The sequence below is a fragment of the Stylophora pistillata genome, chromosome 7 (assembly GCF_964205215.1).
Source record: "Stylophora pistillata chromosome 7, jaStyPist1.2, whole genome shotgun sequence".
Taxonomy (NCBI): Eukaryota; Metazoa; Cnidaria; class Anthozoa; order Scleractinia; family Pocilloporidae; genus Stylophora; species Stylophora pistillata.
This window is the reverse complement of record NC_142525.1, coordinates 4320544-4347874: the sequence shown is the minus strand read 5'-3', so window position 1 is coordinate 4347874 and position 27331 is coordinate 4320544. Positions and strand designations below refer to the sequence as shown.

General features: G+C 38.2%; 2 protein-coding genes and 1 long non-coding RNA gene across 7 annotated transcripts in view; all 3 read right to left on the bottom strand.

Annotated features, from left to right (window-relative positions):
* The window catches only part of LOC111346639 (uncharacterized), a 327471-nt gene that overhangs the window by 164743 nt on the left and 135397 nt on the right, over window positions 1-27331 (bottom strand). The gene's annotated exons all lie outside the window — the stretch shown is intronic.
* On the bottom strand, window positions 241-12621 carry LOC148726277 (uncharacterized). Of its 3 annotated transcripts, none has more exons than XM_088727009.1 (8): window positions 12499-12621; window positions 11468-11547; window positions 9844-10560; window positions 8155-8811; window positions 7192-7380; window positions 5898-5921; window positions 4233-4355; window positions 241-3459 (listed from the first exon to the last, which is right to left on the bottom strand). In XM_088727009.1, exons 3-8 carry the CDS (start codon window positions 10547-10549, stop codon window positions 656-658), a joined length of 4503 nt encoding a protein of 1500 aa, XP_088583135.1. In that variant the 5' UTR covers window positions 10550-10560; window positions 11468-11547; window positions 12499-12621; the 3' UTR covers window positions 241-655. The 3 variants fall into 3 exon arrangements, with proteins under 3 accessions (XP_088583135.1, XP_088583136.1, XP_088583137.1); XM_088727010.1 differs by having other exon boundaries at window positions 11468-11649; window positions 12499-12597; XM_088727011.1 differs by lacking the exon at window positions 4233-4355.
* On the bottom strand, window positions 20381-21625 carry LOC148726276 (uncharacterized). The gene is made up of 2 exons (XR_015990128.1): window positions 21414-21625; window positions 20381-20885 (listed from the first exon to the last, which is right to left on the bottom strand). It is a non-coding gene; the product is annotated as an uncharacterized LOC148726276 (long non-coding RNA).

Here is a 27331-nt window from a genome sequence, read left to right as displayed (position 1 = left end):
AATGCCAGAAGTGATTAACATGTAACTTCTCCCTGTGATATCCATATATTATCTGGCAAACAGGTAATGAGAATTTAACACTAAGTACTACAAATCTAACACCAAATTCTCGTAATTAATTGACTAGGAAATATGTATCAACTAGAGGGGAGAATTTACAATCAGATCTTGAGAGTAAAAAGGTTCAGGCAATTAAACCGACAAACCAAACGTATACGAAGCAATATATTCCCAGCGAGCAACCTATCAACAAATTCTTTATTCAATGCGATTCTATTTACAACCATCGTTTTATTTCACTCACATTAAGCTATAACAGTTCAAGTACTTTGTAACTCTCGTTGACCCAGAAAAAAAGACCTACAAAAGTTACTTTAAGTACCTATAATAATAAACAATCAAGTCCACAAAAAGTATTAACGTTTTCAGGCTTAAAGCTGCTTTCACGAGAGACTTTTACCATAAAGTTCTACTATGATCAGTAATGATTCAAAATATTTTGTTTCCAACCATTTCGTAACTGTTCCATTCTCAAGATTAAGCTTAAAATTAAGATCATTAAAATAAATTGGCGAGATCTCTTGTAAGCTAATGATGTAGATTAGTTTGACGCTGCTTCCCACTTTTACAGAACGTGCTTTAAATAGCTATATTTCTAAATTGTAAGTTCAAAACCTGGTCTGTATTTGTCCACTATGGCTTGAAGAGATTCTTTTTTCAACTTACTAATACAATCATTACACTCAATATCTAGTCTGGTTAGCGTACAGCTTGGATTCTGTAAAGCTTCACATAGACTGGCAACACCGGTATCAGTGATCTTATTATCACTCAGATTTAGTGTGGTTAGCTTACAGCTTGGATGCTGTAAAGCTTCACATAGACTGGCAACACCGGTATCAGTGATCTCATTATCACTCAGATTTAGTGTGGTTAGCTTACAGCTTGGATGCTGTAAAGCTTCACATAGACTGGCAACACCGGTATCAGTGATCTTATTACAAATCAGATTTAGTGTGGTTAGCTTACAGCTTGGATGCTGTAAAGCTTCACATAGACTGGCAACACCGGTATCAGTGATCTCATTATCACTCAGATTTAGTGTGGTTAGCTTACAGCTTGGATGCTGTAAAGCTTCACATAGACTGGCAACACCGGTATCAGTGATCTCAGCAAGACTCAGATTTAGTGTGGTTAGCTTACAGCTTGGATGCTGTAAAGCTTCACATAGACTGGCAACACCGGTATCAGTGATCAGAGCAAGACTCAGATTTAGTGTGGTTAGCTTACAGCTTGGATGCTGTAAAGCTTCACATAGACTGGCAACACTGGTATCAGTGATCTCAGCAAGACTCAGATTTAGTGTGGTTAGCTTACAGCTTGGATGCTGTAAAGCTTCACATAGACTGGCAACACCGGTATCAGTGATCTCAGCAAGACTCAGATTTAGTGTGGTTAGCTTACAGCTTGGATGCTGTAAAGCTTCACATAGACTGGCAACACCGTTATCAGTGATCTCACTATCACACAGATATAATGTGGTTAGCTTACAGCTTGGATGCTGTAAAGCTTCACATAGACTGGTAACATCGGTATCAGTGACTGATAGTCCTCTCCTGAATGGTCCTCCTATAATCCTCCTAGTATCAGTGATCTTATTATTCACGAATAATCCTTCTATAATCAATTCAGACACAAGAGAGTGTTCATTGATCAGTGAATTACAGACTCGTTGTATTCCAGACATTGTTAGGCGGGAATCTAAAAGCTCCAACCTCTTAACTGGGACGAACTTATCAGAACATTTGTCTTGTGCATCTCTGGCTTCCTCTTTGTTTAGTTCACTGATAATGTCCAATACAAATGATAATGCAATGCAGTCAATATCTGATAGAAAAAAAAAAGACATGTGGCCGTCTGAACTACTGAACGCTTGCGGACGATTCCTGATAAACGCTTTAGCGAATTCTTTGTCTTGATACTCACTCAGACACTTTGCTCTGAGTAATCCAGTATCATTCCCTGAAACTTGACTACTGGTCAACAACTTTTCCATCAGTTCCTCTTTTCCCTCACTTGACAAAATGCCAGCCATGAATTGGAAAACCATTTCAGAGCATTTCTCGACTGGAATACAATTTTCCTTTACAAACCAATGGGCGGCTAAGAATTCTTGGACAGTGAGATGTGTGAAGCTGAAGTGTTTCGTGGTTCTGATCGAACCAGTCCTGTAAGGCTGACCACAGTAAAGAAGACCGCTACCTTTCAGTTTGTTGACTTCTTCCAACTCAAAACCGCCTTCTATTTCGCTTTCATCAAAAGTTGGTTTCCTTTCAAGGAGAAGTTTTGCCGCTAGTTTTGATAATTTCTCTAATGTGGTTTTAATGACCGGAGGAGGCTTGAATTTGTTAGGAATTTCTTTGCGTCTGTATTCTGACTCAGAGCAGTGCTTAAGTTCAAAAATATCAATAAGTTTTGTGTAAATGTCGGTTGTTGAGACAGGAAGGTCACGAGGATTTCTTGTTTCGTTTAGAGTATACTCCATCTCAAAGCACAACAGATAACAGAGCATAGGAATATGAGCAAAACTGACTAGGTTCTCATTCTTCATGACATGTTCAAGCACAGCGGTCTTCATATTTTCGTTTTCCTTGAAGTACTTTTCAATGTATTCTTTAACCTGTTGTGAAGAAAATCCCACAATTTCTACGTACCGTTTAAAACGGATTCCTCCCAGCTTATCCGATTCATCAGGCCGCGAGGTTACAACAACGACACAACCTTTCAGTATCTCTGCCTTGATGAGTTTTGAACATAATGCGGCCACCGGCATTTTACATCTAGCGTCATTCTGATATTCTTTCCCCGAGTTTCCAGTGATATAATCTTGATGGGAATACTCATCATAGCCGTCAAGGATAATCAAAACTTCTTCGGGATGGTTTACAATATACTCAAATGTAAGGTCATCTAATATTGAAGAAAAGTTTAAGATTTCTCTGAGGGTCACACGCTTTTTCTTCAGCAAATTCAATTGACGGAAAGTAACCAAATAGGCAAATTTGAAATTTGGAATTTTAATGTTTTCTCTTGCTTGAAATAAATTGTTCTTGGCCCAATCGCGAATCAGCTTTTGGCAAAACAGAGATTTTCCAATCCCTGCTTTTCCAACGACAAGAATAGAATTAGGATTCTTCTGATCATTACTCGTGCCAAGAAATATTTCATCACAGTGCTTAACTGGAGTACCGCTGACTTTTCCGAAATACTCAAGGTCTTCACTCCTTGAATAGGTCTCGTCATTCCTGGTGAGGCGTTTTCTTCCATGTTGTATGAGAAGATTAGTGAATATTTCATCCGTTTTCGCGTTGGAAATGGTGTGAGAGGCTAGCAGTTTGGGTTGGAACTCCGTTTGGTCTGTAATGGAAGTCTTTAAAGCTGTAGTGTAAGCAGTTATGGCTGAAGGATAAGAAAGGGAAAATATTTAATAAATAACAAGAACACGAGGAGAACACTTTGTGTACTTTACTGAATTCTTACTCCACAGGGTTGAACTTTTAAAGCTGTTGTGTAGGGACTTACGGCTAAACAAAAGGGGAAGGAAGATATCTTATTAATTATGTGAACACGAGTAAATGCAGTTTAAATACTTTCTATCGAATTCAGCACAGGGACATTAACTAACACAGAGCTGTGTGCTTGAAAAGTGACTATTGTGTCTATCAGTTGAGAAATCGATCCCTGTCCAAAGGATAGAAAGGTTGCTTCGTTAAAGCGTTATTCCTCGTAGAGCCGAGTAAAATTAAGGATTAATTTCACGCGTGCTTTCAGAAATCTAATAAGAAGATCAATAACGCATGCTGTTACGCACGTTCGTGGAAAGCCATTTCAGTTTTCACTTAGCTTTATTTTTGTACAACAAAGTCAAAGAAATGAAAGCAGCCCTGTTGAAAAACATTTGCCAGCAATGATATCAAAAGTTTAAGGCAAAGGTAACCTATTTTAACGTTTTCTAAATTTTGGTACTTGCCTGGGGAAACTACCAAAATTAATTTAAAATTGCCTTCTGTCTGAGCCAATCGGCATTTGGTAACTTTCCCCTCAGTCTATGTTACAAGACCCAGAAGCGAAGTTTCGAGGGAAAATGTATCATCATTAGGACAGTCTCCGAGCCACGAACATTATCAGCCAGCAAACCAGAAAAGAGTTTAGTTTATTTATGTAACTCTTACTTTTCATATCGCGCAAAAACCGCTCTTTAAAAAGCCACAGTTGATCTGACGGCGGATGAGTATATGCGACCAGCTTTTTAATACAACTATCACTGGACTCAACAAAACGAGTTTGTTTTTCTTCTGTGTAAAAAAAAGAAACAGAGATGATAAGAGAAAACTTTGGAGGAGGCTTTTTTTCCCACTAGCTTTCTTTCTTTCTGACGGAAAGAATCAGAGGACAAATATCGACGCAGACGGAAGTTATTGCCTGTTAACTTTGGTATCCAATAAAATCGAAAGAAAATTAATGGTAGGTTGTAATTCGTAATAATTGTTAACAAATCTTTCCCTCCCCCTTTCGCTTGACAAGGTTGGTAACAACAACAATGAATTTTATGAAAAAGTTATCCTTGAGAGGGGAGTGGAGTGTTGTCAGAGTAGGTTGACAAGGGTTGCGTGACGTATTATTCAGGACGCTTAACCGGTCCTGTTAAGTCGCTAACAGCAATGAAAGATGGAAAAATCTACATTTCTCAGACTCCATCACACTTAAGACCCCTCGCAACTAATTTCAGAAATTGATATTTCCGTCAATTTTGAAAAACCAGATTTTCCTAATTCAGAATCTCTGGTAAGAAGCACTCCCTTGAGTTTAAATATAAGTCAGTGAGGATCTCTCAAGGGCACGATATCTCTGATCTGGTTTACGCTAAAGCAGATTTCTTTTTCTTATTCGTGTCCAATCCGGGATCTTTAGGTAATGGATACACTTAACCTAAAACACCAATTTGTAATTAGAACAGCGTTCCGACTTAGCCGCTACTTTGGAGATCAAGAAGGCCGCCGAGGTGGAGTTAAGAGAAGATTTTTGAATCTGAATACTTTAAAGCCATTTTTTTAAGTTTTGAAGTTTACCTAACTTCATGGGAAAGTCTAAGTCTGCAATTGGCAACAAAATTGTCAACATATTAGTCTTTCTATTGCCCTGGTTAAGTTAACCTATTTGCCTGAATAGTCCCAGGCTCTTAGAGAAATATTTACATCATCGAACGACAGATATTGAAACAGACAGATGCTTTGACAATTGGTTCCGTTCTCATCTAGTTTGGGAGTAAAGTCGAGGTGAAAAATCTGGTTAAAAACCGTTTCAAGGCGGAGCGTTGCTACATTCAGCGATGTGCGTAATGAATTCGCTTGACTTTGGTTATGTTATAATAATGATTGGTACTGAAATGTACAAGTATAGTAAAGCAAGTACAAGTATAGAAAATAGCACAGATGGTTTGGGTACGTGTTGAGTGAATAAAATGAATGCTCCATTGACGGCATGTTTGTTTCTCACAATCCTTGGGCATGCACTCAGTTGCATCAGCAAAAGCGCGCGCGAAAACTGTGTTCAGCCACCTTGACATCACCAAGTTAAGCAGGCAGTGAAAAATTACGTACTAGTTTGTGCAAACCTTTCAGAGTGGCAAAATGTGAAGAAATGAAGTCTGTTCAATGGAAAGGGCTGCTAAGCCTAATCTACAAATTAATTTTAGTCTGACACAGTAGGAAGGAAGCAATTCTGAAAGTCTGACGCATTCTATGATTCACTAATCATTATATAACTACTGTATGTAGTGAGCAATAAACATCACTAAGGCTACAAGTATTTCAATCATGAGAACATGTGGAACTTACCTTGAACAGGTAATTCACTGGCACCTAAATTATTCAAGAAACAAAAACAATGTTGTCAGTTTAACCCATTAATTCCCACAAGTGACCAAGACAGAATTTCTCCTAACAATATCAATACAACATCAAGCAGACAAGTGATGGGAACTAAGAAATATATTAACAAGGGGATTGTTGGTTGACCCAACAAAAAGTTTTTCAATGTAACATCATAAGAATTATGTGGCAGACAGTGAAGACAATAATTACTAAAGGAATCGTAGGAGTGAAAATGTTAAACCAATTTGTTCTTAAGACATTCACTTAAAAATTAATGGTATAAAACCAACGTGATATCAATTTTAAGTTCCAAGAAAAAGGTTGAAAAAAAACATAAATATGTGAGCTGGCATCCATCACTTTCCTTCCCATTCCAAAAAGTTCCAACATCAAAATACAGTTGTACACATATCACTCAATAAGTCTTCTTTATTAGTTTAATCCTTTAAAAAATATCATGAGTGACCAAGACCGAATTTCTTCTTACAATATCAATACAGTATCAACCAGACAAGTGATGAGAACGAAAATAAATATCAATAAGGGATTAAAAATTGATCTCACACCAATCTATTTAAAGGAACATCATAAGAAGTAATGGCAGACAGTAGAGAGAATTTCTAATGAGATCAGGGGAGTAAAACGTGTGAAAACAATTTGATGTGTTGGAAATTGGCCCTGGAATATATTTCAAATCACATCAAATCTCTTTTGTAGATGTCATAAGCCTCTGTTAGTTCTCCATATTTTGGCTGTGTTATATAAACCACACTAACTACAGAATACAGGTTTTCTCCTCACTCACAGAATGAATTGTTATCCATTGTTACATCCCTCAATGTAACCAAAAGTTTCTCCCTAACACTTACAGTAATTTTAATTAAATCCTTTGAGTGGCCTGCATCTATTTTTTCATTACAGTAATACTGCTGAGTCATTCATAAAGATGATGGGAATAGAGGAAATTATTGGCAAACTAGGAAGCTTTGATTGTCGAATGAATTCTACTTGTCAGTTCCCAAATAAATGTATAGAAAAAAGTATGGAGAATATGAATACGGATATCAGGGTGTAAAGGTGTAAAGAAACCATGTTCAACTTATGGGAATCAAAATTAGTGTAACTTGATTGATTTCCTATTTTTTAAACTGTTACTGAATGACTCATTCTGATTACAATCCATAGAAGTTTATGCTGTGGGAACTTATAAGATCTAAATCACATCTATCCCTTGAAAAAAAGATTGAGATAGAAATACCTGCATTATAGTGAGGCCAATCTTGGAATATGACTGGATCACTCAAAATGTTGGCCACAACAGATGCCGCCATCACACAAGCAATTTTTTTCCATTTCTCACTTGAAGACTGCCTTTCATTTGCAAAGTCTTTGATGCCCTTGACTACCACCCATTCTGTCTTAAAATCATGGGCTGCTGCAAACACTCCTGAAAAAAAACATTCATGAATGTCTCTTAACACTGACATGTCTCTTAACCATATAAGCTTATTTCTTTGCATCCTTGTGATAATTATTGTTCAATTGAAGTTCACACAGATTCACACTCTAGCTTCTGGTAAACATACACATCACAGAAAGAGGTTTGTGTAAGTCCCTACATGTGCAACCAATGTTTACAAGAAAACTTGTACACCAAGACTGTAAAATTAATTTTCAGTTTACATTTCTCAAGAGACAAAATGTTATCAATTAGAGTTAACTCTTTCACTCCCTAGATCTAATTATCCTATAATGTTGGTTGGGAGAATTGGGTTTTGGATCTACTAATAACCCCTTTCTTGATATTTGTTCTATTCTTATTACTTGTCTGCTTGATATCATATTGATCTTGGAAGGAGAAATTCTGTCTTGGTCAGTCTGGGGACTTAAGGGGTTAATAAGGACTGTGATTCTACTCCCCAGGCCTCAAACAATTCAGCAAGATACTTTCTACATTTTTAGAAGACACAACTTTGACAATTCATGACATCCTGAAGGGGCAAATCAATTGTAAATTAATTAATTTGTCACCTTCACCCTTACAAAAACATCTTCCTACCAAACCCTAGCCTAAAACAAAATCAAATTTGCATATACAATTCCTGTAAAGTTTCTTGAGCAAGCTGGGACAATTCTAGCACAGCTTTTCTAAAAACACTTGCTACATCTGCAAATACTGTATCTTTGACTCATAAATCATCATAATTAACATGATTCTCACCTCCACCTTCCATTTCAACTGCAATTGCTTCAGGATGTTGGCCAATCATGTCCTTGTTTGCCTCTGAGATACTCAGAAACACTCCATCACAGTGCACTTTGGCATTATATTCATCAGCATTTTGTAAAGGTGCCTTCCACCCATCAGCCACATGTTTGATCAGGTTACCAATATCTCTGCTGGGAGGAGTTTTGTGTGCAGCTGTTATCAGCTTTGCTGAAACAACCACATCTCCTAGGTTGACCTCTTTCCTGTCCAAACCACTGCAGGCACCAACAGAAATAATAGCCTTGGGTCTCAAGAGTAAGATGGCATCTTTTGACACAGACAAAGAGCCCCCAGGAACATCAGGACATTTGGAGCACCTCATCAATGCGATTTTCATTTTTTTTCCTAGATCATCACCCATGCAGCCAAAGTACACATAGCCAATACTGTTGTGGTAACTCTTAAAGGGTTCCTTCAGGTAGGCAAAGCAGCTTAAGAACTCAAAGTCCTCCACTGTTAATAACACAATATCAACAGGGAGTTCAACATTGATCCAAGCTGAAGAGGTTCCTGGAAGATCGCACATCTTTGGAATTTCAATACTGAGCTCTGGTGAGCTGACCTTGGCTTTCTCTGCTGATCCATTTTCAGCACACTTAACTTCTGTCTCTGTAAAAGAAAAATGCAGTTTTAAACAAAATCATTGTACATACTGATAATAAATTTGATCACAAGTGCAAATACATCCAAACATTGTTGGTGAAGGACTTGTTTAAAATCATATCCATGTAACATGACAAATGTTTCCAGCAACAACACTGAAAACCTAATTGTCAGATTTGACCAAACCTTTTCACTCCCAAGATCTTCTTAGCAGTTCTCCTTACTGTCTGCTATACAGTTCTTATGATGTATTTTGGAGAATTTGGATTGGATCAATTGATAATCTCCTAATTGATAACTTTTTTTAATCTCATCAATCATCTGCTTGACATTGTATTGCTATTGTAAGGAGAAAATCTTTCCTGGTCACTTACAGGAGTTAAAGGGTAAATAAAAAGTTAAGTTAAAATTCTACTACCTCAGTAAAGAGTTTAATGCTCCAAAAACCATGGTACCATTTTTAACTCCAATTATAAAAGGAAAGACTAAATACTGAACCTCTTACCATGCTTTGAGAATCCAAAGAATAACATAGTCACTAAAAGATTTGACTAAAAATGCACTAACATGTAAAATTCAGTTTTTCACATGTTTGCAGTCAAGTTTTGAAACACATTAGGTTACTCTTCCAAATTTCAAAACACCCGTCAGTCACTTAATGTAACGTCACAATTTCATGTTTACTTTTAAAACCCATGTCACCCTCATATCAGCATGCAAATTCTCTACACCGTTCTCCCTAAATTTCCTAAGGTGCTAATGATGAGAATTTCTTTAACAATCAGGAGTTCTTTAGTTGGTGATCATTTCCTTTCCTCTCCTGACCTGAATATTTGATTCAGGGACATTGTGAGGAGACATTTCATGCAGATGATATCGATAGTCACTTTCAAGCATCTACATGTGAGGGTTAAATCCAAAGGGAAAAATCTTTAAGTCTCCAGAGCAGACTTGCCTTTGATGAACCATATGACAAAGACTGTTCACACTGTAGAGTAAGTTTAACAGTTGGTATCAACAAAAAAATTACACACACACCTTCCATTCCTGAATTTTGCCCTGAAATGTTAATAAGATCCTCCATGTCCTCTTCCTTCCTGGCCCTTTTAACTGTTTCATCTTCATGTAATTTGTCTGCAATACAGTCTTCATCCTTCAACCACTCTCTTAGAAGCTCTCCGTAGTCTTCCTCAAGATTGGCATCCATATCCTCAAGTTTAATTTCGTTGATGGCATCCTGATAGGGAGGCCCTGCAATATCCAAAAAGGTGTCTTTGATCTGGTTCCAGTAGGAACTGAAAGTTGCATCATCAAGTGAACCACTGGTAACATGGCTGTAAACTTTGTCTCTGAGGATCTTGATGCGAGTGATGTCAGCTGCTGGAGTGGTGTCTGTTGATGGAGGAAAGACATCATGGCCTGAAGTAGGGAGAGTTACACCAAAGATATTCCTCAGAAGAAGTAGCAATACAAATGTGTCAAAGTTCCCTGAGGAGACTGAAGATTTGATTGGAGGATACAGTTGGCGCCACTGGAAGGTACTCAGGACTCTCTTCTTTCTAAGCGTTTGTAATTCTGCATGGTTCCGAGGATGAGCAAGAATTGTGTTAAGGTTTCCTGGTGGACATATCCTGTCAAAGATCTCCCTCAGAACACAAGATCCAATATCCACAAGAAGGCGACAGAGCCAGGCATAGTTAGAGGTTTCTTTTGTAGAAGGATTTGATGGAATGACAGAAGCCATGAAGACATGTCCTTTATAAAGAGATTCTTGTAATTAATATACAAGGTAAGTACTATTACAAAACACAAACAATAACTGGCAGTCTACGACTGCATGTGCCTACTGTTGTATACAGTAAACACCCGCATATAAGAACACATGGATTAAGAACATCAGGCTGAAATTTTGCAAATAAAGCACCATTTTTATAAGAACAAAATCAGCCTGGAAATATAAAATGTTCTTATAAAATGGATAAGACATTAACATGCCCTTCATGTTAGATGTATTTTCTTGTTCTGTTCGCTAGTTAACTGGTAATAAGGTTGATTTTCTTTTGCAGGCTAATTGTTACAATAATGTCACGATATTTATTAATTTGCTTTGTCATTAGATATGCTAATTTAATCTCAAGCAATTTTTTGCATTGTTACAGTTCTGAATTCCAACAACAAAATTTAAGAACAATTTAAGAACACCTTCAGGCTGATTTTTCACTAAGCACCCGATAAATAAGAACCTGATCAGCCTGGCCTCCAAAATCATGTGTTCTTATATGCGGGTGTTTACTGTAGTTGTAGAGTATTGTTGTAAAAAAAGCAATATGGTGTAAAATGCAAAGATTTATGAAACAGCTCTCATCAATGCAGACTTGGTTGGAGCACAGTTTGTGCACTGGTCAATTGATGGCCAGGACAGGGTAGGAAACTTATAGCATGGATACATGTAATAAATGTACATCAAGTTTATTTCATCACAAGACTTGGGTCATCCTCAGTGTAAAAACCTGACTAGGCTTTCTTTGTTTCATGAGGTGTTGTTTTGCTGTGTACTATTGTTAAAATGTTTTGTTGTCTTTGTTTTACGCCACTTGTGAGCTTCACAGGTTTTTACGCCGAGGATGAGCCCAAAACTTCCCTTTTTGTTCGCTCTACATACCTGGTACTATGGATATACCTATTCCTCTGGAGTCCGCAGATTCGCGCCCTGGCCGTGCCAGGTTTCTTTTTTTTCTTTTCCTTTAATCAATAAGATAATCAGTCAATCAACGTCAGGCACTACCAAATGTAAAAACATTGTATGAAGATGCCTTCAACAAGCACGTACAGTTACTGTAGTACCTAATAGTAAAAAATTGCAGTCAACTTCAATTCACACAGTGACGACGAACTAGTAAACCCACATAAAATACTGTCTGAATATAGAGATATAAAGTATATTTATGGGCTCCAAATTATTAACAGATGGTTAAAAAATGCCAATATGTACTAAGACAAGAGCAGCGCTCTAAGCTCAACTTTTCAAAAAGTCACCGTTTGGCCACCTTCAATTGTAAAATGGTCACCATAAGAAAAGTTTAGTCACTTCCTTCCCCTCCCCCCCTAAAAAAAAACAGAAGGGGAGGACACTTCATGATATATTACACGATTGGCTAATGCGCCGAACGGCACGTTTTATCGCTTAGGTTTGCTACTGTACATAAGAGAAAGAAAAGGAAGAGACTGTCTAGTAGCAAAAACGATTTATTTCAACATTACAAAGCTGCTGAGACCATGCAACATTGCCAATTTCCCCTTCAAATCGATCGAATTGGCCATTTTTTAACGCAGTCGAGTTTCTGAACGACGAGAGGCGAAAAGAGAAACTCAGGTGATGCTACCACTTGTACTATTGATTAAATTCATCCTATTGTTGATCATTTTTCTAGTAAATTTCTATTTTAACCTGTTGGTCGCCAATTGACGACTTTCGCCAGAATATTAGTCGCCAAATATTTTGGAAAATGTATCTGTTAGGCCTCGTCAGCGCTCTAAGGTGCGACCATTTTTGTCGCCATGGCGAGTGAAAATATTTTCACTCGCTATGGCGACCAAAATGGTCGCACCTTAGAGCGCTGACGAGGCCTAACAGATACATTTTCCAGTTACAAGAATCAAATAGAAATGTGTATGGTGCTTGAATTACTTTACCTTGACAAGAATCGTTCGCTCAGAAACAGCAAATAAATCTTTCAATGTTGAGATCAACCGCAGCCGACTCTTACATCCGCCATGTTTCAAGACTACACTGAGCGGATAGACTGGTAACCAGTCAATGATGCCTGTGACATTCTCAACTGTCAAAGACAAAAATAACCAAAACACTGGAATAAGGTATTTAAAGACATGCTTACTGATTCTCTTTTTTTTTCGGTTTTTCCTTATTTGATTTTTCCCTTTTCTTGGTTCTTACAATTTTCCAATGGAATAAAGAGGGTTATATTTCTGAAGATGTGGTGCAGTGTCGTTGGGGTCCAAGGCCATTTTAGATTGTGCTTATAAATTTAGCATATTATGCTACAAGAATTGCTCGATTTTCTTCCATATCAGTATGGTAATAGCTTTATTTCGAATGCAATTTGGTGTTGATAAGCAGATATAAGTTTTCAAAGACAACAAAATAGAACACGGGGTGTGTGCAATTTGTGGTCTTTGAACAATTTACAAGTGCCTATTTACACCAAATTGCACGAGATATCATGTTGTTACTTGTTAATAATTTACATGAGAGATCGAGCGGAGGAAATTTTGACCGCGCATGCTATTTGTAATTTGCACTCGTGCTACAGCTTTGCACTTGTGTTACATGAAAAATGTACTCGTTTTCAGCCAATCAGACGAGCGCAGTTTTTCATGTATATTTATATGCTGGAAATTATGCTCCTATTTGAAAATTATGCCGCTTTTTCTCAAAGTAAGCTTTCACAAATAAACTTAACACTAGTCCAAAGTATATTTTTATTGTTAATAAAACATAATATCCTCTTTAATTATTTTGAGATACATACTTGCTCTAATAAAACAGAATTAGTTACCCTACCTAATTCCACACTATTGGCGGTGTACGTGCCAAAATGTACAATGTTGGCATCACGTTTCTCTTCGACGCCATCTCGTAGCCCGTGTAAATTAAACGGTAACTGGAACTAACGCAATCTTCACTTCCGGTGTGCACAGTCCTCTGGGCCTCTACGAACGATGCAGTTGTGCAAGTAGCCTTCTTTTCCCAAGCTAGACGTTAAAAGTAGAGTGAATCGGACCATGGACCGAGCTTGAAGATAATCAATATTAGAGATCAAGCGGGTTATGGCTCTGCTAATGTTCCCTTCAAAAAAAAGCTAAAAATACACTGATTATGTCAGCAGTGCTACTTTTCAGGGAAAGAAATGCAAAAATTATGCCAAAAACGTTGCCAGTGCAATTTTTAAGGGCCCTTCTCCTCCTTGGTTTTATCAACTGAATTGAATTGGTCAAACTTTAAAGGTTATCTAGCTGATGTTTCGAGCGTTACTGAGCCCTTCGTCAGAGCAAATCATCCACAGAATTATAAGGCAATTCTATAGGAAAATTCATTGCTTTCACGAGGGAATTCCGCGTCGAGTAATGCAATTCGTATTGCACGCGAAAATCGATATCGCACGAGTGGGGAAGCGAATAAAAATGAGTAAAAAATGAAAAGAAACAGCATTACTTAAAATTGTTACGTTTACATAGATGCGAAACAATATCACTTAGCCTCGTTTTCAACTCGCAATTCTAAAGGAAAATTCATTACCTGACTCGTGAATTTCGCGTTAAATTGCACGCGAAAACCGATGTGCAATTTAACGCGGAATTCACGAGTCAGGTAATGAATTTTCCTTGAATCGCATCACTGAATAAAAATAGGAAAACCAGAAAACAGCAATAATATTGTTTGTTTCCATTGTGAGAAAGCCATTTTGAAGTCCCAGAAAAGCCAGAAAGCCATTTTGAAGTCAACTTGTCAGAACTGTCATTGCGTTAGCGAATAGGAAGCAAGGTCAGTCGTGCACGTTAGAACCTTCGACATCTTTTATTTGAGCCTCCTTTTTACATTCGGTTTCAAATTAAACTTTTTAAACAATCTTCACACTATTTAAGGATAATGGTGGTAGTTTACCTAATTTACAAGCCGTTTATTTCTAACATCTTTTTTTCGAATTTCCACTGCCTTTTTGCTCGAGAAGGAAAATAATTTACACCTTTTATCTCTTTGGTGGCAAAACGGAAAGAAATGAAGTGTGTGAGAGAAAGAACTGAAAGTTTAACATTGCGATTAATAAAAGTCACCTTGATCTTGCACCAAATTCTTATAACTCATTTACAGATAAAATCTATAGCAGCGAGAGAGGAGAATTAACAATCAGATGTTTAGTGTTAAAGGGTTAAGTCAAACTGTAGGGAGTCGATTCTCTCACGTGGTTTTTCACAGGGCTTACCCAGCCAAGAATAAATGCTGCCTTCGACATTGTCGACATGCCTAGTACAAGTTTCATCCATTTTTGGTTTATTTAATTCCTTTTTATCCAATTTCCCATCTTGAAATTTCGATAGATTTTCATGGTCGATAGCCATGTTTTGTAAACCGAGGTCATCAGCTGGAAAACTTTTGTATTTTGGCATTAGCTACTCGAGCGCCATCATGTTCAATCGACAGCAAAGGTGCGGCATTTCTCACAATATTCAACAATTACTATCCATCAGATATAATTGCTCGCGTGCGACTGCTCCAAATACATCACGTGACCGAACATGCCCCAGCTAAAACTGGGGATTATCCCCAGGTTAGTGATATTCCCCGATTTGTAAACCTTCCGTCAGTATTCGTCTAAAATTTAATTCAAAATAAGAGAGAGTGTTGTGTGGAAGTGACATTTTGTTTTCTTTTCAAAGAGTCGAACCAGGGAACACTTAAAAGCGAACTTCCCATGCCATAAACGATAGGCTGTTCGTTAACATTATTCGCGCGCGTTGAAAAATATTTGAAGGATAATAAACACAAAAGCCTCTGTTTGGCGCGAAAATATGCTTGTATATTCCTCGAAGCTCAGTTTCGTCGAACTGTGCGCTTAGAAAACTGTTCTCGTTTTGAAACAGATTATGTCTGCGAACAAATATCCCTGCATATTTTCGCGCAAATGGAGGCTATCGTTTAGACAACTCTCTTACTTCACCGCTTCTACTGCTTTTAATTTGCAGTGTTTTAGTTTTTAGATAGAAGTTAAATGTCACGAGAAGTAACTTCAATACCGCGATGGAGCTACTGCCCAACGCAGTTCACTAACAGTCCCCACCATCCTCATCTTGGACAGTGTAAACGAATTTAGATTCGATAAATTCTTCGAGCTCTTCGCAAGAACCATTTCATTGAAATCGTTTTTAAACTCGATTGAATGATAGAATCATATACAAATTCAAGTTTTCCTTCTGTGGAAGAGAAATAGCCAATGAAACACGTCACTGGGCTGACTCAAATAATTAATATAAACTCCCAGTCATTAAGTCAAAGTCCAACGTCTGAACGATCACCGGAAAGCGGCTGGCGTCTAAGATCAATATGAACTTGTTGTCACAGTTGAGGACAATAGGCTCGTAAATGTAAAAGGTGCAGCACTTCGGTTTAACAATCGAATGTTCACTCTCATTTAATTGTCATGTTGAAAAGCTCTGCAATAAGCTTGCCGCGAGCTTAGGTGTTTTAATTTGAGTAAAATCAGAGCCTTTCTGTCACTTACACAGCGGTTGTTGTTCTATAATGCCATTATTCGCCCAGTAATGAGCTAAGCTGACGTCATTTGGTCATCATGTGATAAGGAATCACTTTGGAGAATCGTGAAATTACAGAAGCGCGCAGCTAAAATAATTTTAGATGCCGACCGCCTAGCACCATCTGTGACACTTTCTAATAAGCTGGGATGGATACCTTTTTATGAACAGAGTAAAATTAACGAATGTGCAATTTTTTGTAAGCGCGTAAATGGCTTTCCTCCGAACTATCTCAATGAACACTTAACAATTAACAATACACCACATGACAGAAGCACGCTGTATGCTAGCTATAATTCTATCTGTCCTTCATCAGCTGATGAAGGTCTCGGACCGAAACGTTTTTTATTAAACTTTTTAGATTTTTAATTGAGTATATGTCTTCCTTCGCTCGAAGTTGTCCCCGTCCTCTTGTGCCACATTACTTCTTCTATTATTTGTCGAAGTTTGGACTGCGAATCCTTTTGGATCCTTCTGGCACGGCGTCTCTGTTGGCTCGAAGACTCTTAAATTGCGATATATGTATATATGTATATATATAAATTTATAAAACTATACTCGGGCCTAGTTACACATTTAGCCGAAGCTCCTCCCGGTTTCCACAGCATGAAGCGACTAAGAGTAATCCTAGTCCCCCCGGATCGGATGCTAGTTCATCGCAGAGTTATCCCCACGGCATTTTATTAGCTTTTGCTAACAGTTAGCTGGTATGTGAATGTAATAAACTTGATCATATCCAAATCATAGGCCCCCGATATCTCCTTTCATTAATTCCTTTGTTAGAAGGAATGGAGAGGTGACAAAACATTAATGTCCTCCTAAACAACTCGATTCGAAGCTCTTCTTCATACCGGCGGTTTTGGGACTTTGCAAACTCAAGCTCCCTGACTAATTCATTTCATTCCTTATCGTAGTCATTACAGCTAAATTAACCCAAGTAAAATAATCCATCCGTATCTGTAACATGGTAAACCCTTTCACTCCTAGGATCTTCTTGGTAATTCTCCTCACTGTCTGTTTTACAATTCTTATCTTGTAAGTTTGGAGAATTAGGGATTGGATCAACTTAAAACCAGGTCAAAATAATCTCCTTGTCAATTTCCCTGTCTACATTCAGACACATGTCAATGGTTGGTTTGCCAGGTAAACCTATTGAAATGTGATTTTTTTAATTTTTTTTGTTGATATGCAAAGACTAGCAAAAACTAACGATAAAAACCGACGTTTCGGTGTCATCATGACGCCATTGTCAAGGAGAAATAAAAATAAAGTTTGTGGCAAGGTGTAACACTAAATTAGCATAAATATGTTACGAGCTAATTCAACAAATACTTTTGCGCGAATTGAATCGCTTTGCACGTTCAGAGTGGGTTTTAAGTCTCTGATGAAAAGCATTTCGTTCACCAAACAATCGAACTTGTTACTACACTTTTTCAGAATGCTAAAACGTTTCAGTAGGTCTTTCGGGACTTCGCTGTGCCGTTCGTGGTAGTGTTGAAATGTGATTTTTTTAATTTTTTTTTATCTGAAAAATTATATAAAATAGAAAATATTATCAAAATAATTTTTTTATTTAAAACATGAATACTTGTTAATCTGTTTCGATTAGCAGAAAAATATTGATACAAGGGGATTTACATTGTAAATCATTTCCATTATTTCCATGGCTTAGTTGCATTCAAACCTGTAGAGAAAGTTTAAAGTCTGAGAGGATTCGGCTAATTAACTTCAAGGTAGTTTTAATCAGCCGTCATCGAAACAAAGAAGAAAAAAACACATGTAGAGGAATTGTCATTTCTTTTTTACAAATGATATGAACCCTTCTACCCTAACATCATTATACATATTCTCCATACGGTTCTCTATACACTTCTTTAAAGATGCAAATACCAAGAATTTGTTTAAGAATCGAAAGCTTCTATAGCTTGTGATCATTACCCTAACTCTTGTGTGATTTAGGGATGATATTGTAAGGAGAATTTTAATGCTAATCACCTTTAGGGGTTGAAAGGCTAATCCTGAGGGTTCCAGAATCACATAGATAATAGGTTTCTCTCTTGCTGCCAATCAAGATTCTCCCTCTCCTTCATTGAAACTGTTTACCATTTAAGGTTGCTTTTGCAAAACCCCTTTAAAAGTTGGTATTTTTTCAAAGACATATTACAGGTTTTCCTTTAGAACGCATCCATGTGTTGCAATATACAAAAAGTTCTGAAATTAAGTGGCAATAAAAATAATTAGGTACACACCAGTCTCTGTCTTAAATGTTAAGATCTCTGGCTCACTTTCTCCATGTTTATTCATTTATCTTTTTTTTATTTGAGGATTTGTACCAAGTACTGGAGCAGAAACAATAGGACATGGGTCCCCTACAAGGTTTAAGCTCCAACAAACCCACCCATCCCGCCCTAGGGGAGGACACCCATCACACAGTAATCTCGTGCATGGGGAATTAACGTCTCCTACCCCCAACCCTGCAGGAGACGGGACCTCCATTTATTCGTCCCTATCCGAGAAGACTAGGATATATAACCGATTCTTGATGTCATATTGGATGGTTGGTTTGCCAGGTAAACCTTTGAAAATTAAGTATGTTATACTGCAGTGGCTTGGTTGCTAAGGGACCGGTCATTATTTATTCCCTGAGGGGCGGGGTGTGGTGGAGTAATTGGGGAGATGAGAAGATTTTGATTGTTCCAGAATTAAATTTGTCTGTGCCCCATGGAAAAATGTACTCGAGCGAAAATTTAAAAATAACTTACCATAAAGAAAAATATTTATCTTACAGTGGATAACTTTACAGGCATTTAAAAAAAAAAAACAGGACACTGCTTCTTAATATAGATCAATTTCTATAGCGCATTTCCATGTAAATGCTCTAATGCGCTTTACAACACTGTGCGGGGGACTTTTCCAGACTGCCGGCGGCAGTTTACAATTAATAAAGGAGAAATTTTTACAGATGCCCCCTCCCCCCCTTCCCAGTAAACAGGCCAGACCACATCACAGTAATCTAGACATAAACATTGATCCACAGGACTACATTTCTACACAAACCCCACGAAATAACTCGACATAATTTACGTAACATTACGCAACGATATAAACATGAACCGCAGGTACACATCACCGCCCGGGTGACAACTAATGAAACGTACAAACACGTTAACTAACAAATTAACATGTAAAAATAATACGCAAGAAAGAGCAAGTGTGAGAGTAAAGTGTCATGTCTTGCACAAAAACACAAACACGTTGACACGGCCAGGTTTAACCAGGTCTATAACCAGGTTTAAGCCAGGTCTATAACCAGGGTCTAGTGTACTAACCATCAGGCTACTGAGACTCACTCTGTGTTTTTCTCAGCTCTGTAATATTCATAAGTTCCTCTTTCCCCCACACCCCCCCCCCCCCTTCCCCGTTGTCATTGGCATTAAATCGGCATTAATTCAACTATAGTCCCCCGATATCTCCTTTCATAATTCCTTTGATTCGAGATAAACTTCTGACTGCATTAGGGGCACTAATTATTTCCCAATCCGTAGGGGCCGTCGCAACGTCTCAAAAATTGAATAACAGGCATCCTTTGTAACATTGTAAGACATTTGATTCACGTAGTTACGCCACGAGGTTTGAATCAGATTGCTAAAAAACCTGTCTAGTTTGCCAAGAAAGTTAGAATTTTCGTCTCAATATATTTGAATAGGCGAATTTTAGCATATTTTGATCCCTATAAATCGCCATCGGCCGATGGCCGTAAATAACCTTGATTTAGACGTTAAGTTTTGGGATTTGGGACCTGATTGACAATTCTATTCGACACAGCTGTTAAGTTTAGACCTTTATAGGTAAACATATGCAAAACCCCTGTTCGTTTTCGACTTTTCAAAAGTTAGGAGCGTTTTAATCAGCACATGTACGAGTATTTTCAATGGGTAATGCGGACCTCTCTGAAAGCAGCATCCCTGGTAACACCAAATTCTAACTAATTGACAGGGAAATGTGTATCAGCTGAAGGGGAGAATTAACGATCAGATGTTGGGAGTTAAAGGGTTAAGAGACAAGAGGAACAATACATGAGCAGGGTGGAAGGAAGGGGTGAGGTGGTCTCAACGTGTCCGTTGGAGAAATAAACTATGGGTTAAATTTGTATTTGCATGTGTCAGGTGCTAAGTCACTGGAAACGAACAAAAAGCCAGGCGCGTAAAAAAAAATAAATAAATAAATAAAAAAATAAACAGCGGGAAACAGTGGCTTTCATTTATTGTCAGGAATATGGGGATGTGTAGTTTAAATACAATGCTGGGCGTCTGATTTTCTTAAAACAAGTCACTACTCACAAAACAACAACTCTCCAGAAACACTCCGTCAAACAACGGTGTATACAAAACAGAAACAAACTTTTAAAAGCCTAAGATCTTGTCTTGTGTACTAAATTGGCTGAGTTCACCCACTGAAAAGATATACTCGTAATCTATCGTCCACAGTAAGTTCGGAATCGAGCAAGTACAAAATTTACATTTTAAATAAATGTCAGGAGCTTTGACGTTAGACGCTCTTCTCAACTCGTAATGGCCTTACCTCAATTTAATCCCAATCGCCTACTTGATATTGCCAGAAGTGATTAACACGTAGCTTCTCCCCATTATATTCATACATTATCCAGCAAACTGGTAATAAGAACTGAACACCTGGTAGTGCGCATCTAACATCAAATTCTCGTAACTAATTAACATGGAAATGCGTAACACCTAGAGGAGAGAATTTACAATCAGATCTTGAGAGTAAAAAGGTTGAGATAATTAAACCAATAAACTTAAAAAATGTGCTTTGGAATTAGCCCCGTCTATTTGTCATCTTTTTAATTTATCTCTCGTAACTGGTGAACTCCCTGTTGAATGGAAAAACTCTTTAGTTGTTCCAGTCCATAGAAAAGGAATTGAGATGAATTGAGATGAAATTATCGTCCAATTTCTCTTCTTTGCGTCATCTCAAAAGTATTATATTAGTCACAGCGTTGTCTATTCAACTGCGTTAATAACCGCCTCGGTGTTCCTTTAGGCGATTCGAAACATTGTTTTCTCAAGGAACGCTCTACAGTTACACAATTATTGACATTTGCGGTGTTTGGTTCTCTGTACATCAACGCTTAAATTAATTGTTTATAACATGTTGTTTGGCTCCAGTGAGCGATTATCGCCACATTTCGCAATAGAGAAGAGAAACGAAAACAGTTCCGCCCAAAAAGCGAAGGTAAGAAACGTCAAAATAGCACTTACCTTTCTCAAATTTAGTCGTTCCGTACTGATGCGGAACTCGTAAACCACTGAATTCTACAACTTTAGAAAGCTCATGTTCTGATAAAACAAATCTTAACTCGACGATTTACATTTTGACTGACACAGTGATTAATTAGTCTTGCTGATAGTTAGACGAAAGTCCTACTGCAAGTTGCTCCTTTCCTCAGAGATGAAACCGAAGGCTTGATGAAGAAGTTCGGTAATACTCCAAGAAACCCGCTTAGTTTCCGCGTAGTGATCGAGAGAAAGAAACAAAGGATTGCGTCACCAGCTTATTTTAAGTGGCACGCTATCATGCGAGGAACTCACGCGGACCAAATCTCTGACTTTATCAGTGTGCGTGACACTTGAATAATAATCATATAAATCGATTTCAAACAAGACTGGCTCTGTAAATCTTAGAGTGGTATATGAGATGCAATGAATATATGAAGTTCATATATTTTAAACTGCGGTATTAGATGCGTATGATGTGCGATCCTCGCAGTAGATAGCGCTATTTATGCAATAGCGAAAATCAGACCTGAAAAAAATCAGGCCTGTACGGGACTCGAACCACTGACCTCTTCGATACTAGTGCAGCGCTCTACCAATTGAGCTAACAAGCCAACTGGGAGCAGGCCGTTAAGTTGATTCGTAATAAACCCGTGAAAGTGATAAATGAGATGCAATGAATATATGAAGTTCATATATTTTAAACTGCGGTATTAGATGCGTATGATGTGCGATCCTCGCAGTAGATAGCGCTATTTATGCAATAGCGAAGATCAGACCTGAAAAAAATTTATGAGGAGAAATCAAGAAGGATTTTGCGCTTATGATAGTGGCTGTTGTTCTATATGTCGCAACAGCTAGCGTCTTTTGTACACAGTTAGCGGAGTCTTTTGGTACTCCACGGTCTGAATTCACGTTTGCCATTATTTGTTTGTTATTATTTGCAGGAGTTCCTCAGAATTCTATTAAATGGGAGCAGCTTTATTTTCAGGTTCGTTATTTACCTTAATACTCGCAAAAAGTTATCTTGTTGCTTCTGATTTCTCCTTTGTTTCGTGTTTTCTTTTTCTGTATAGAGATTTTCCAAGAGGGCCTCTGGAAAGATACTTCGTTTAAGGATCCAGATTTACAGTCCCTTAGCTCCAGGCTCCAGACGACCATTTTGTTAGCGAGGGCTCCTGGGACGGTAAACATGTATGACAGAGCCTTTAGGAAGTGGAAGGAATTCGCCTTGCGCAAGCAGGAGCCGTCGTATTTCCCTGCTAATCCTATGCACGTTGCTGTTTATTTACAACATGTTTTAGAATCCACCAGATCGAGTGCCTCTGTTGATACTGCTTTTTATAGTATCAAGTGGGCTCACGAGTCAGCGGGTCCTGTATCCCCAACGGATAACCCTTTAGTTAACAGGGTGCGGGATGCCGCCAAGAAAATTTTAGGCACTAAAAGGGGATTTTTTAGGTCGGAGGAAGTCACAAGAATATGAAGAAATCATTTAAAGTTTCTTGAAGACCACATGATAATTAAGGTTGAGAAGAGTAAAACTGATCAGCTTAGGCAAGGAGATGAAGTTGTTATCGCGAGTTCAGGGGGCAGCGCTTGTCCAGTTTCCATTCTTCAACAGTATTTGAGTAAGGTGGGGCTTCCAAGGCTGCCAATAGTGGAGTGGGTGATCGCGTTTTTCAGAGGCATGGGCGATGGAAGAGTTTTTCAGCCAAGGACGGCTATGTTAAAGATGATATTGCATCTAGAATTTCAGTCTCTAAATCCTTAGGCTTTTAGCTCCTAAGCAATTGTCTACTTCTTCAAGCCCTTTCTTTGGCTTCTATGTGTTTCTTCATTATTGTACGCTGGTGCTCGGCCGAAACATGCAAAATAAACCTAATGGTTCACTATATCAGTGTCTGTTGAGTAGTGTGGCTGAAATATGGAATTTCTGGCGTTTGAGTGCCAACAAATAAGCCGGAAATTAAATATATCTGCGGCACGAGAGCAACAGGACAAGGGTCTGGGCCCTTGAGTATAGATGCATTATGGGTATAGTGATATGAGTATTAAAGCTTGTGATTGCATGTGGGCAATCATTCTAGGCCGACACCTTCTCCGCTATTGCTAAGTTTATTTATTTATTTTTTTTGTAAGTATGCATATAGCCTAGTAGGAAGGTTACGTGACCTTGGGCCTGGTTCCTACCCAGATTTCCTGTCTCTTTTTCCCAACGAGGTTTTTTATGGCAGGTTTTTTCTGGCCGCCGTTCTAACCACGATGTTTGCTAGTGGTTGCTAAGCTCTGGGTATGTCTTTTTGTCGTGTGCCTTGCTAACGATTACCGAGAATGCAACAGTTTTTTCTCTGTGTTTCTTCATTATTGTACGCTGGTGCTCGGCCGAAACATGCAAAAAAAACCTAATGGTGCACTATATCAGTGTCTGTTGAGTAGTGTAGCTGAAATTATTAGTCACAGCGTTGTCTATTCAACTGCGTTAATAACCGCCTCGGTGCTCCTTTTGGCGATTCGAAACATTGTTTTCTCAAGGAACGCTCTACAGTTACACAATTATTGACATTCGCGGTGTTTGGTTCTCTGTACATCAACACTTAAATTAATTGTTTATAACATGTTGTTTGGCTTGAGTGAGCGATTATCACAACATTTCGCAATAGAGAAGAGAAACGAAAACAGTTCCGTCCAAAAAGCGAGGGTAAAGAAGCGTCAAAATAGCACTTACCTTTCTCAAATTTAGTAGTTCCGTACTGATGCGGAACTCGTAAACCACTGAATTCTACAACTTTAGGAAGCTCATGTTCTGATAAAACAAATCTTAACTCGACGATTTACATTTTGACTGACACAGTGATTAATTAGTCTTGCTGATAGTTAGACGAAAGTCCTACTGCAAGTTGCTCCTTTCCTCAGAGATGAAACCGAAGGCTTGATGAAGAAGTTAGTAATACTCCAAGAAACCCGCTTAGTTTCCGCGTAGTGATCGAGAGAAATAAACAAAGGATTGCGTCACCAGCTTATTTTAAGTGGCACGCTATCATGCGAGGAACTCACGCGGACCAAATCTCCGACTCTATCATTGTGCGTGACACTTGAATAATAATCATATAAATCGATTTCAAACAAGACTGGCTCTGTAAATCTTAGAGTGGTATGATGCATAAATTCTTGTGAGCGTTTGTCGTGAAACTTGTACTGTGCAATAATTGTCCCTGGGAGATAAGTGGAGATCCCAGCACGGTGCATTGGAAGGACGTGGCTGTGAAAAAAAACAAAAACAAAATAAAACAAAAAAAAAATTCAAATGCTTTAGCGTGCACCGCGGTGACAATGTTGGTGACAGTAGATCTTCGTGTCAAATTAGTCTCTAACTGTGAGTTATCAAAATTTCAAAAATGATCAGCAAGAAGAAGACTGAAAACAATTTATGATAAAAGAAATGCATTCTACCCAATCCTCTGTCACGTGACGTGATTAAAGGCAAATATTAAGGGTTTTCACGCATGGCAGAGATTCACGTGCGCACATGTCAGACCTGAAGGATAACATGGATTTAAGGTACACTGATCAAGTTGTTTGTGGACAATTCAACCATGACAATGAAAAAAGAGGGCAATTTTTAGAGAAATTTGCTTTTATCAACTGATTTAATAATGCAAATTGGTTACTGTTAAGAGTTTCTAAACATGACATTTCGGGCGCGGGAACGAAAACTTAAGATTGAAAAATAAAGGAAGCGCTGTCTCGAGCGTTTCACTTTAAGCTTTTTCATAATCTCTCTTTCCTCTCTCCGCTGACGAATTTGTGATTGCAGTTACACCATAATACAGGTGACTACATGATTTGATTAGAGGCTGATTTTGCTGGATACGTTGCTCATCTTGTTTATGCGATTTCATTTTAAACTCTTCTACCACAGTGGACGGTTAAGGTTATTTCTCTGACGTATTCTCTTTGGAAATGAACGGAAATACTCCTGCAAAATCCAGTGCATGGTGAACTTCCTATACGACTGCAGAGAACCCATCACTGAAACAAACCTTTCTTTTACTTTTCTTTGTATTTTGGGCTAGACTGCAGAATACCCGACCACTCATTTACATGTCATTAAATAAGAATAGCGTCTATTGTGTTATGTCTCGTTCTTCAAAGCCTTCCGACACATGTAAATGAGGTGGACAGGTAGTTTGAAGTTGATCCGTGTTTCAGTTGCACAGACGCTTGAACAGGCAAGCGTTACCTGACAGAAATACCCCCTCTCCCCCACCACACGCCGCCAGAAAAGAAAATAATATAAACGTATTCTGTCTTATGTTAAGCCTCTCACATAAATACTGACAACAGTCATTGCTCACCTTCACAATTTGCCCCTCTTTCTTGTTTCATTCAGTTTTGAAGAATTTCTCTTTTTTCCTAATCACTGACGGCTTTTCCTAAAATACTGACCTGAGGGTTTAATGTCCCATGGAAAAACAAGAAAGGAAAAGAACGTGCCGATAAGAAAAGAAAACATGGACAGGATCAATCGGGAATGAATTGAAAGTGAGAATAATTCCATTAGGCCACTCTTACGCCATTATTTACAGTCACATCAGTCAACCTCGTTCCCAGGGCCTTTCCCTTAGTTGGGGGTGAATGAATGAATGATTGAATGAAAGCCTTTATTTAAAGAGGGTAGCACTTAATAGCCAGAGGCTAATAAACTTATGGCCCTCACAGATTACACAGCGATATAATCAGGTAAATATGTAAGCTAAAATATGTAAACATTTAAAATAAGCATTTCAAATAAGACAAGATTCAATTACGAAGATATTATTAAATAGTAAAATGATGCAAACATTGCTGTTCCTTAAAAATCTTGGCAAACATGTTCTTTTTAAAACATTCTATAGAATCTAGTTTCCTAATTTCAAGAGGTATACTATTCCACAGTCTTGTAGCCGAAACAGCGAAAGAGCGTCCTCTCTCTGATTCTTTTTTGTATTTAGGACAAACAGCATTAATGCTTGAATATCTAGTGTTGCGGGAGTGCCGCTTATTATTCAAAATTCGGTGTTCATTAAGATAATTCGGCAAACGCCCATCAATTCGCTTATACATTATTATGCATTTATCTATCTTATGTTGCTCATAAGACGGAATCCAACCTAGCTTGTTAAACAAAGCAACTGAGGGTGTCGTGCGATCGGCATAAGAAATAACTCGTGCCGCACGTTTTTGCAATCTTAAGACCCAATAAACCGACTCTTTGTCGCAATTTGCCCAAACCACGTTGGCGTAAGACATAACAGGGCGAATAATGCTATTATAAAACTGAGGTCGCTGTTTAAGAGGTAAACAGGCTCGAATGTTACGCAGTATCTCGATTCTAGAGGCCATCTTTTTACATACTTTCTCAATATGTTCATTAAATGACAATTTGCTGTCAATTTCTACTCCTAATAAGGTAGCACAATCCACATTATTGAGCTGTTTTCCGTTTACAGTAACAAGTATGTCACTTCCATTTATATCAGCCACACATCTTTCCCAGTGATCGTGAGTACTTTAGTCTTGTCTTCATTTAAGGGGAGCTTATTTGCTGAAGCCCAAAATTAAATTTCAGAGAGAGACTTATTTAGTGAGGAACTTAAGTTGGCTAAGTTTTTCACATCCGCAAAAGCGTTGACAGCCATATCGTCTGCGTAAAGGTCCAACTGAGCACTTGTATACAAGGGCAAATCGTTAATAAACGAAATGAAAAATAAAGGATCTAAAATACTGCCCTGAGGGACTCCATGCAACATCAAAGCTTCGCTAGACTCACTCCCATTTACACGGACAATTTGCTTCCGATCCGACAAATAAGAGTGACACCAGGCAAGCTCCCGGGTGACTATACCGTACAGCTCCAACCA